This window comes from Calonectris borealis, chromosome 8 (genome assembly GCF_964195595.1).
Source record: "Calonectris borealis chromosome 8, bCalBor7.hap1.2, whole genome shotgun sequence".
NCBI classification, from domain to species: domain Eukaryota; kingdom Metazoa; phylum Chordata; class Aves; order Procellariiformes; family Procellariidae; genus Calonectris; species Calonectris borealis.
The window spans coordinates 7,505,615-7,517,676 of record NC_134319.1 but is presented as its reverse complement, the minus strand read 5'-3'; the positions used below and the strand labels follow the sequence as shown (position 1 = coordinate 7,517,676).

Here is a 12,062-nt window from a genome sequence, read left to right as displayed (position 1 = left end):
GGGAGCGTCCCGACAAGCGCGTTCGGAGCCGCTGCGTCCCAGGTTTGGGTTACCCGGCATCGATCCCTGGCCCGGGGCGTCGGTCCCTGCCAGCCCCCGGAGACTACAACTCCCAGGAGGCGCTGCGCGCACGCCTCCCCGCGCCCTCGCCAGTGCTGCTATGCAAATATGACTCCGCGGCGCCGCCAATCCGCGGGCGAGCTGGCGCCGTCACGTGGTGCGAAGCTTCCTTTCTCTGTGCGCCTCTCTTTCCTTCCTTGGCCGCCATCTTGTTCTCACCGCGTGTTGGGCTGCGGAGGATCCGCTGGGCTCAGGTGAGACCTTACCCGCGCCCACCGGCACCGCTCCGCCGGCGCGGCCCTCCCTTCCCCTGCCGCCTCCCGGCGTGGGGCGGGCGGAGCTCCGCGGTAGCTCAGCGTCGTCCCGTCCCCGTCCGGCGCGCTGGGCCGTGGTGGGGCCGCGGGCGCTGGCCGTTCCCCAAGGAAAGGACCGGGGAGCGAGGCCCTGCGCCGGGGCGCGGTGTGGTGGAGTCTGCCCTGGCTCGGGTGGCCCGCGACTCTCCCCTGGGGCCGTGGTGCCCTAGCCGGGCGGGGTTGCCCTGGTTCCCGAGGGACGAGGCCTTTATCCTCTCCCGTGCCCTGTGCTTTGGAGGTAGCCAGCGAGCCGGTCGAGTCCTTTCTCCCGCCTCTCCGGCGGAGTCCCTGACCGCGTGGTGATCCTCCCGGCGGTGCTGGGGCCTCGCTGGGTCCCCGCTTGTCCGCGGGAGCCCCGTTTCCCCCCTCCCCGTCGCTTTCCCGGCACAATGGAGATGTAGAGGGGGTTTCGCCTTCATTCAGGGGGTTACCGATGACTTCTTGGGGCAGAGCAACGAAATTCCTTCATTGTGTTGGCAGGCTTGAGGTGTTTTTTCACCCATTACAGATTTTCAGGTCTTCCAGCCTTTAAAGGTCCCACTTGACCCGTTGGAGAAGCCACTTGACTAATGTGCCAGTCATTGAATTGGATGAATAGCTGCCAGAGGTTCATATAGATCTGTCAGGATATGAACTTCACTGCGTTTGGAACTGGCTTATTAGTTAAAAGTATCAGAGATTCATTATTTGGAAATAGTATTCAAAGAAGTGTAGTGATGAGCCTCTGCCTGGGTTCTGTTAAAGATAAAGGCGTTTTCCTAGAAGCACTCGTGGATATGTGCTGATTTGGGTCTGTTCTGTGTCAGTAGTTCAGTCGAATGGTTCTGATAGTCAAATAGTCAAACCAGTAAACTAGCATACTTGGAAATTCGCAGGTAGTACTTCAGTCTGATGCAAAACCAAATGTCCTGTTGATTTGCCTCATCACAGTACAGGCACTTCAGTTAAACAGATTGCTGCTGGACCACTTTGTATTATTTAAGTGGTGTGGCTTTAAAGCTTTTTGTTTATATGTGTTTGTTTGATGTTTTGTTGAATTTTGTGTAAGTTTAAAAACCCACTGCAATTTTAAGAGTACTTTTAAAATGGACCATGGAAAACTTTTTCTTAATATTTTGATAGTTAACTTGTATTTGTATCTTATTCTTATTCTTTAGACGCAGCACTATGAACCAAGAAAAACTGGCGAAGCTTCAAGCGCAGGTCCGAATAGGAGGAAAGGTAAGAAAACCATCAGAAATGCACTGTTTCCTGTAATTTACAGGTTGAGGGAGAAACATCTCTGAAATTTGTTTTTCAAAACATAGGCTTTAGTTTATGGGAGGGGGGGAGGAAAAAAATATATACGTTTGAAGCCTGAAAAATACGTTTTTTGTGCTATCTGGATCATAGTATTGCTACCTGAAATGCAATTTTCTTTCAGGTAAGAGCGGTATGAGTAGTTGGATGAGTAGTTTCCACAGTGTGTGAGCTTTCTTTTTAATTCAGTGACTTGTTGTGACCTGTGGAAGCTCAAGCTAAGCTTACCTGTTGGTTGTTCCAGTTCTGCCTTTCTCTTCTCCCTGTTGGGGAGTTCCTTCCTTTGTTCCTTCCCGGCTCCAGGGCTTATCTGACTCTGCACTGAGCTGTTTCTTTTCTCTGAGCCAGCAGGTAGCTAATATGACAAAAAAAAAAGCATATAGCTTGTTCAGTGTGGGTGTTCATCTCCTAACCGTAGGTGGGGTTGTACAAAAGTTGACAGTGTAGGAATTCCAAAGTTGCTGTCTATGGCACAGTTTAAAAATATTAATTACTTGGTTACAAAAGTGTGACCTTTTTAAATCACTGTATTTGTGCTTCATCTTGGAAAAAATAAAGTTCTTGAGGAAACTCTTCATATATTACGTAATAGTAAATACTATTTTTATAATCTATCTTGTGGGAAGGGAAAAATACTGCTGCTGTTCGGTGTCTTTTTGGTCTTTTACACTTACGAAAAACCTTAAAATTGAGACTGACAGTTAAAGCTGTAGGTGAAGGCAAAGTAAGTTGGAAAGCATTTTTGACTACAGAGCTTTCTCATAGCTTACAGATAGGTTGCTCAGAGTGCGATATGACTTTGAAAAATTGAAGTGTTGTGAGATTTTGAGAATAGCTGACTGTTGTATCTTGATTCTTTTCTAGGGAACAGCTCGCAGAAAGAAGAAGGTGGTGCACAGAACAGCTACAGCTGATGACAAAAAACTTCAGAGTTCCCTCAAAAAACTTGCAGTAAATAACATTGCTGGCATTGAAGAGGTATAGTGATAAAATAAGTGTTTGCTGTTTGAAATTAAATTCACTGTGGTGTTTTGGTATGTGTTTGGTTTTGGGGTTTTTCTGTGTTGTTTTGGGGGTTTTTTTGCTTTGTTTTTTAAGCAACAGTTTTCCCCTCAGAAACTCACAGGTCTGGTTACTGATAGGTAAAGTTACTTGATTGATTATCTCATTTACATTAATGCATACATACTTAAAGAAAGGAGAAGGTTTTGCTGGCCAGATAGTGATTGTAGAGGCTGGTATGTTGTCATGTATGTGTCTTGCATTCATTGCAAAACAAAACTTGTCTTGAGTCTTGACTTCATGAACTTGATTACCCGCTTTAAAGAGAAGAGCAGTAAATGCACGTGTACTGTGCAGGCACATGTAAAGCAAGGGTTATGTAGTGCAGAATATAAAGAAAACCATAAAAATACCTGGAGTAAGAACTTGCAAGTTTGTATTATCAAAATTAGGTCCTTTTACTGCATGAAAATTACCAGAATTGTTTGTGGTAGTCACAGGAGATGACATTTCTTACAACACAGCAAAGACTTTACAGAACCAGCTTCTGTGTTAATGTTTGTAGGAAAATAAAGGTTTCGGATATTCCTTGAATATGTCTATTTTACATGTATAAAATATGAACTGAAATACTGACATTTTCCATAACACTGTAGAGAGTGATGCTTATATGTGATAGGAGGAGGTGTTCCTTCATCATGAACTCAGTATTACTGTAGTACTTGGTTAAAGCAGCATACTATTTAATCTGTGATTAATTAATTTAAGCAGGATTGCAAGGTGCCTCCAGAGGTCACTTAGTGCATACCTTTCTTCCAAAGGCAAATACAGATTCAGTGTAAAAGCCTTGTTTGCCTGTAAGTTTTCATACGTCTGCTACAGAAACAATTCGATTTGTTTACTTAAGCTTGATATGTATATGTTGAGCTATACAAACCCAAAGAAACCCAGTTCTTATTCTGTTTTGGGTTGTTCCCCCTGTCCCCTGATTATATTCAGACACAGTTATTAAGGATTTTAAACGTCTTCATGTGAAGGAAGATAATGCAATATGCTTCCACCTTGATGGCTAGGTACGTAATTGTAGTATGTTATTGTATTCAGGTGGACACAAGTTGACCTTGGTAAGCTTTGTGTAGATAGAAGAGTTTGGGGAGGTAGTAATGTTGAGTCAAACATTAGTAGCTCACCTGTGTGGTTTTTGAAAGAGGCTTTTAAGTAAGAGGATGACAGTGCTTGAAGCCTTTACCATTTCCCTATGTGTAAGGGACAGGACATCCTTTATATTTGCAGGAAAGCAACACACCTGGTTTTCCTTTTCAAAACATATTTTGAACTCTGCTGCTGTGTGAAGATTGATAACTTACATGTTTGTATATTTTAAATCTCTTTAGTTCCCGAATTTCTGTTTTCTTCCTGTAACTTCTACTAAAAACAATACTTATGAGTTTTGTGACATAAGTTTATTACTACTATTTGGTTTGATGGGTAGAACTCTTCCTTTTTTCAGACAAAATTATTTTCCACTTAACCATAGTTTAGCCAGGCCCAGAAGAAAAACCTTTTTAACTTTCCATTCTGTCTCCCTTTAAGTTAAAAAACATAAAATAAACCCATACAAATATGCCAGTATAAACTTTGACAGCAGGAGCAAAGCACGCTGCTATACTGGCTGTAAAACTTAATTCTTGGTGATTCAGAAGACCAGGGAAGAGGAAGAGAGCAGGATCACTGTATGATGTACTTAGTCTTAAAAGAGTCATCATGGAATTATTAGGAAGGCATAGAAGCCTGTTCTAGTGCAGTTGGTACATAAACCTCCAATTCTGTCTGTGTATGTGCAGGAAGCATCCTTGCCTTGGGCAGCTTCAGGAAGTAGGCCAGATTGTGAATCCTGTGCCTTTGCCAATTCTGCTGCAGAAACACTAACATTTTCCTGATAGGTGACACAGATAACTGGGAATGGCGATGTCTTAAACTTTCTGTTACAGCTTTTCGTTTGTAAAGAATTACCACAGAGCTGAAGGTTTTGGGTTTGTTTTTATTTTTTTTTTTCTTCCCTAGACATTCCTGATATTAACTTGTTTATGCCTTACAGTCTAACCTATGTACGTTTTTTGCCTTTGTTAAAAATATACATGAACTGTATGATAACATACAATCCTTACATATTTATTTCTTAGTATTTAGATAAGTGTATTTTATGAAGGAACCATAGCTCTTAAATTCTACCTTATCATATAGCATGTGCGAACCCATATTTTATCATTAACTCATATTTTATTTCAGTTTAGGTGGTGTTAGTTCCAGATGCTTTTATCATGGTTATATTATTCTCTAGGAAGAGTACTGATTTTGTAATTTTTTAGTATTTTAATATTTTAAATTTAGATTTGAATTAATAATTTATCACGCTTTTTCAACACGGTACTGCAGCATTTTGGTAAATGTTATTGATATATTTAAACAGGTGAACATGATAAAAGATGATGGAACAGTTATTCACTTCAACAACCCCAAGGTTCAAGCTTCCCTCTCTGCTAACACTTTTGCAATTACTGGTCATGCAGAGGCTAAACCGATCACAGAAATGCTTCCAGGCATCTTAAGCCAGCTTGGTGCTGACAGCTTAACAAGTCTCAGGAAGTTAGCTGAACAATTCCCAAGACAAGGTAGGTCTTTTTTGGAATCTTTCATGGCTGATTTAAAGAACATATGAAATATTAAAAGTTTTAACCCAAATTTAACAGCATGTGTGACTTAAAAAGTGATCAAAAGCATATGTCCTTTTATTTGTTTGCCACTGTTGTGGAAATATAGTGGCAGGGGGTGGAATTTTTTTTTCTTGTTGATTCAAGATTCTGTATAGGCAGGCCCTGATTTAAAACAAAAAAAAAAAAACACAAAACACAAAACAAAAAAACCACCAAGATCTGGTAAGTCAGGCATGTTGTGATTCCAGATGTACAACTGTGTATGACAATACTTAGGAAAGCAAGTTCAGTTTCTTTCTGGGAAAAACTCAAGAAGTTCTTTTTATCAGGGAATTGATTCTGTTTTCTTTGTTCATACAAAACATGTTTCTGTTGTGGATATAGAGAAGAAACATCTTCTTTATCTTCTACTCTGTAATTCCATTTGGAATTAAACCAAGACTTTTTAGAATGAATTCAAAATCAAAGGTTTGATTAAAAATAAAAAAAATAGTTTTCAATGTGATTATTTTTCTACTCATTTTAAAGCTGTGGGAGCATGGTGTGTATATATATGTGGTATAACTATTATTGTAATTTTACAGTGAAGAAATGGAGTCTGGGGGCAATCCCTTTTAGAATAATACCCTCCTTGGGGAAGCACTGTAGCATGTTTTGTAGAGGTCTTGGCTATTCTCCCTAAGCAAGTTGGTAATTTAAGAATAGATGGAAATTTATTCTTCTAATGGTGTATGTTATGAAATTAGAACATGAGAGTACTCTAAAGCATGCAAGTAATCAGTCCATTGACTTTGATAAGAATTTGTAAAAGCTTTCTTTTCTTAGACTGCAGAACAGGTACACTTTTCATTACAAGTAGCCATATCAGAGTTCATGTTTCATGTTGTATATTTCTAAAAACTAGTTCTTAATCTCAAGCCCTGGTGAAGTTGTACATTAAAAAAAAATTGTTTTTCATATTTGTACTGTTTATACTGTTATGGCCATTAAAAAGGCTGTAATTGGACATGTTGCAATTGTCTGTATTTGCAATTGGAAAATACATTACCTGTTCTGATATTTTCGACAAATGGTTGTTCCTTCTAAATCAATTTTAATCTCCTCTGTATTTCATCTTCAGAGTTTAATTGAAAGTAAAGGGTTTATTTTCCTTCTTTACTAATATTAATATGTAAAATACCTTCTAAAATTTAGAAAATGGATCATCATAAGCATCTCTCTTTGATACAACCTTGGTACCAATAGATAGATACTATGCTTTCTTTAGATAGTACAGGAAGTCAGACCAAGGAGAAGAAATACTTTCTTTTATTTTTTAAATTCTTGTGTTTCTCTAGATTAGTTGTAGCATGTTCCAGCTTCCATGACTTACAGAAGACTAGGTTTGATGCAGAACCCTTGATATGGAAATACTTTTTCCTACAGTTGTGGCCCCTTGGTAATTGAATCATGTGGTATGTTGGTCCCTGATTGGTACCACGTTATTGTTGCTTTGAAACACATGGCTTCAGTTAGAAGATTTAGACACGTATCATTTGATCTTGTGCTAGCTCTGCCTTAATACCCCTAAGCATTTGAAAATGGCTGTGCTAATAATTTGGTATAAGAATGTTCACGAGTAGACCTTTTGGTCATGCTTATTACTGTTTATATCCAGTCATTTGTGTGTTTGTCACTGTTGGGGGCTAGGGAAATGCATTCTTTTTTCACCTGTATGTTATGGGCTTTATTTTGTTGTGTGGTTGTCCCTAATTCTGTATAATGAGAACTTAGCACCAAATTTCTTTTTATAGTGTTGGATAGTAAAGCACCAAAATCTGAAGATATTGATGAAGAAGATGATGATGTCCCAGGTAGGCACATACACACTTATATGTCCATTTAATGTATAAATATTTCAATTCATGCATTTAAATATTTAGCTCTTGATGTGATTATACTTCTCACTTGCCAAGGGAGGCTTCATATACTGGGCAGCGTTAAAACATTGATGACTTTGAATTCCAGCTTTTGAAAAAAGGTTTACCTTGTGCAAATTGCTTAATCTTAAGTGAAAATAGATTAAAATACTTTCAGGGAGGTTGAACAGGTGATCTAAATGTCCAAATAGGGTTTTAGGGCTGCAAAATGACATGATTGACATAGTTACCAGGTTCTCTTTAAATCAGAGTCTGGGTTGGGGGTTTTTATTTCTGTAATAGAAGAAGCAAAACTTGTATCAGTGTCTGAAAGTTTCTCAGTAAATAAATATTATAAGTTCTTAATTTGTCAATAACTGTCTGTCAATCACCACATTCTTCTATACCCATCAGTATGGTGTATTAGCTAAAACAACAAACCGGTGGACCCAGAGGTTCAATTCCTCATGCTCTGGCACTGGTTTATTTCTTTGTGACCTTGCATAAAAATTCAGTTCTCCAAAATTTTCTGTTTCCTGGAGTACAACAGTTAATGGTTGCCTAACTTCAGGCATTCTTTAAAGAATGCTGATGCTCAAGACTCAACTGTACCTAATAGAGCACCTCTGAAAATCAGATCTTAATCACTTCATGTTAGAACTTCCACTTTTCCGAGTGTTCCTGCATTTCTAGTTCTTTGTGTATGTTCAAACAAACCCTATTTTCTAAAGCCCTTTGAAATCTGCCTATAATAAATGGTGTACCTGAGTCTAGTTAAGAACTACTTAACCTTTCCTATAATATATGCATTTTCATTAAACTTATGAAGGTAATGTTACTGGGCATTACTGTATTAAATATTTTCATCTCTTTCAGATCTCGTAGAAAACTTTGATGAAGCATCAAAGAATGAAGCTAACTAAATCATTAATAGTTCTGGAAGCTGGCATGGACTAGATTTAAGAAATCAGCTATGTGGTTCCAAAGTTTTAAAGAAACAGAGAACATCATCTGTTAATAGTTCAGTAATATAAATATTTTGTATTTTTATGATGCTGTTTGTTCAGCATTTTCTGTCAGTTGATTTTGCATTTTGCACTTACTCCCAGGATCTACTCTTTTGGTCAAAAAGAAATGTCAGTGCAGTTTGAGGGGTGTGTGCATGTGCGTGTGTGTATGTGTGTGGGTGTACATATAGTGGAGAACAAATTGGAGAACACTTATTTAACCTTTTCCCCTTTTCTTTTGGAAGTAGAAATAAAATGAATCTTCAGCATTGTTACTTTTTGATTATCACCAAATAGTGCACAGAAGGTAGTTAAGATTAAAATTTTGTCCACATCTTGTGACCTAGAGGCATTACACCATTAAAACTTGGGTTTAATTTGCTGTTAACTATTGTACTTGCAGATGTGTTTCTCATCCCTGTTGAAATGTACACGTGATAATTGTTATCAACCTTACGTTGATCCCGGATGATAACGAAGACGAGCTGTTTTACTGGCTTGTTTGGTACAGTAACTTTTTAAAAAAGAAAACTTGGTCTCAGAAAAGTGTGCTTTTTTTAACCTTTCTCAACTTTTTCTTTTTTTCTTGTCTCTCTAACCTTTTGAGACAAGCTGATATTTGACTCTTTCCATGTAGGCTTAGCAGTATGTTCTCCTGTTGATTATGTAGAGTATTTCCCATGTCAAAAGGAAGACAAACACCTTGGTTCTCTACCATCAGGTCACTTCCTAAACTTGGAGGTCTAGTTGGTAACAGTCCAGTGCACCAGTTTTGCACAGTAACAGATTTTTGCTTGAATAATTTCAAGCTGTTCTCCTGGCGTGACTGCATTTACTAGGAGCTGATGATCCACTGTCATTCTTATGGCACTAGGAATTAAATGCACTGTGTGAGCAATGTTTAAGGTGGGAGGAAAGAGTTGTTGACATTTTGCCTTGCCTCCTGCTGGGCAGTTTGTGCAATGACTAGCTCTAAAGGGATATTTTTTTTTTTGCCTGTAACTTACCTTTGCCTATAACCTACCTCTAGGTTTGGTGTCATCTATGTAGTAGCTTCTTGAAAACCACAAATGCTCCTCAGGCATAAGGAGAACATTGGGAGGTACTGTTGGTACAGTGCAGTATTTATGACCTTTCTTTAACATGCTTAATGTGAACCCGTTTTCTCAAAGGCTCTTTCAAGGTTCTTGATGTAATGTGCATTATGGTATAGTTAGACATCATTGTAACCTGTGTCAAGGGCAGTTGTGGCTTAAGAAAGCCTTTTTTTCTCTACATCTGTCACTTAACTATGGCTTAATTGGAACATATCCGCTTTTTATGTAGGTTCATAGCTAGAGAACTGTAAAAGTACAAGGTAAACAGTACGTGAGTTCTGGTGACATCATCATAAGACCACGAAAGCAGAGCTGTAGTGGTTTGTCATCTGAACTCCTCCATTTATTTTATAGGCTTTGTTCAGTTTTTCCTGTTATATTTTATATACTACGTGGATCTTACTACAAAATAAAATAACAGTACAAAAGAGGAAAAGCTCCCTCTTGTGTGTTGTCTCCTCTTCCCACCAGCACTAGCTGAGGAACGACAGGTGGATGCAGCAGCTGTTTCAAACAGCACTACATCCTTGCTGACAGTGACTGAGGAAGATACATGCAGGACTAGGGAGGATCCCATTAGAGCTTTAGGATTTCACTCCCATACACCCACTCTCCTGTTTTCCCTGCAGTGTTGAATGAAACTTTGGTTCGTTGTATGGCTAATCTTAAATCAGCTGCAGATGCATTCGTTCTGTTTATAAGGAAGAGATGTCTTCATTAATGTGTGCACAGGCACACTGAATTGCCTTTTGCTGTCTCTGCAAATTCAAAGAGCAAATGAAGGATACTAGGAAACAGGTATTTGCAGTGTTCTTCCATTTGCTTAAGGGGCATGAGTGAAGAACGTTTCAAAGTAGCAACTGTACTGAGTTTGTGTGGGACGTCCCCTCCCCCTAAGTACTAATCAGATACTAAAAATTCGTGCTCATTGGTTTTGGATGTAGGAAGTATGTCAAAAGTAACTTTGTGAGAGAGTAAGAGTAAGCATTGGAAACAATGATTCCCCGAGTTTATATAGTTGAACTTCCTGATTCCTACAAAATACTCATTTAATTTTTGCTCTTGGTCATGACAATTTACATGTTAAACTCTCACTTTCTCCTATGTTTGACAACCAGTAAACTAACTAAATATGCTAGCTTATGTAGTTATATTATCTTCAGTTTTTTCACTGTATCTGGAAACAGTCAACCACTTACGATTTTGCTGCTGGAAATACTAGAGCTTATCAATCATTAAACTGATTTTAATTAAAAGTAACCCATCAAGGCTGTTGTGGGAAAAAGCTCTTTTTCTTTGTATTTATTCATGGTATAACTCAAACAGTGTTTGTACCTGCTGATGGAAATGCAAAGTTACTAAAAGTAGTTTTTGGGGAGCGTTGGTACAATAAAAACTCCCCAGGTGAGAGTGAACACTAAAATGTTCTTTGCTCGGCTTGAAGCATGATAACCACTGTACTTCTGAAGCTCTTGAGCTTATTTGCTCACTACTTAAACCCTGTTGATATATTAAAGATACTGCTAAAGATACTGTCATATTAAAGAACTTGGCATTGATTTGAAAATAGGAAGATAGAGCAGAAAGTAAGTTGAAATATCTCTTGGATTGTATGTGAGAGAATCAAACCTGAATCAGTGAAGACCAAAGAATTGAGAACTTGGCAAATGTGTAAGACAGCAAACATTAGTCTTCCTGCTCTGACTGCTCATAGATTTGCATAGTTTCCTAGTTTATGGATGGGAAACCCGCTACTGGCTGGCTTCTCTCAGGCAGGAGAGCAAGTCTGTAAAAACCTGCAGTTGTGCATTTGCTCGATGTGGGGGCGGGGTGGGGAAAGCTCATGTATGATGGATGGCAGAGATTACAGTCAGTGATGCTGGAGACTTGGTACTGAGTGCTGGTAAGGGATTTCTCGTGCAGCACTCAGTAACAAAACATGTTTGCAGCTAAGAGTGTTGGTAGGGTGGAAGGAGTTGATATAAAAAGAACATTTAACGTACAATACAGACCTTGAAAAAAATAGGGTTCAGATGAACTTTTTAACTTTTGTTATGTAGCAATATTTGAAGAGTGCACAGAATAAGGATGAATTTAGAACTGCTGCTGAAGTTTTACTGAAACCTGTTGATAATTCACTAGTATTTGTCAACTTTCTGTGGGAACTAGGAGTTGCTATGAACTCCCTTCTGCCAGGATCTTCACAAATAGTTTAGGATTTGGTGTGTACAAAACGAGTGCTGGAGGCCTTAGATGATTTAATTACTGAGCAGTGTATTGATTGACCAGTGTATTGCTGTTAACAGGAAGGAGCTGAGGAAGTTGCAACAGCACAGTAAATCTGTGCTATATGTAAGATGAATTCATGCCTCTACTGAGGAATGTCCTAGGAATGATTCTCCTAAGTTGCCCTGGAATCAGGCTGCGCTGCCCCAGACAGTAGGGATGTACAGAGGGGCTGAGCAAACTGCTCCATAGGTGAAGGCGAGTGAGTGAATTCTTCCACTGGCCCCTGAGATTAATCTCCTTTTATTATTTTAAGACAGTGCTGGTTTGTTCAGCAAAGTGAACAGACAGATTGTTCTGGAGATGAAGATTAATTAAATGATCCATGTTTTGTACTTGAGCAAAT

The 12,062-nt window shown here is 39.0% G+C and overlaps 1 protein-coding gene across 1 annotated transcript; it reads left to right on the top strand.

The window, feature by feature from the left end:
• Positions 1-181: 181 nt before the first annotated feature.
• On the top strand, positions 182-8,721 carry BTF3L4 (basic transcription factor 3 like 4). The gene is made up of 6 exons (XM_075155785.1): positions 182-314; positions 1,571-1,634; positions 2,577-2,690; positions 5,185-5,386; positions 7,222-7,281; positions 8,203-8,721. Exons 2-6 carry the CDS (start codon positions 1,581-1,583, stop codon positions 8,247-8,249), a joined length of 477 nt encoding a protein of 158 aa, XP_075011886.1. The 5' UTR covers positions 182-314; positions 1,571-1,580; the 3' UTR covers positions 8,250-8,721.
• Positions 8,722-12,062: the final 3,341 nt, after the last annotated feature.

Coding starts and splice junctions, on each gene's coding strand:
- BTF3L4 (XM_075155785.1), top strand. CDS start 1,581: ATGAACCAAGAAAAACTGGCGAAGCTTCAAGCGCAGGTCCGAATAGGA. Junction 1,635..2,576: donor AGGTCCGAATAGGAGGAAAG/GTAAGAAAACCA, acceptor ATTCTTTTCTAG/GGAACAGCTCGCAGAAAGAA. Junction 7,282..8,202: donor AGAAGATGATGATGTCCCAG/GTAGGCACATAC, acceptor CATCTCTTTCAG/ATCTCGTAGAAAACTTTGAT.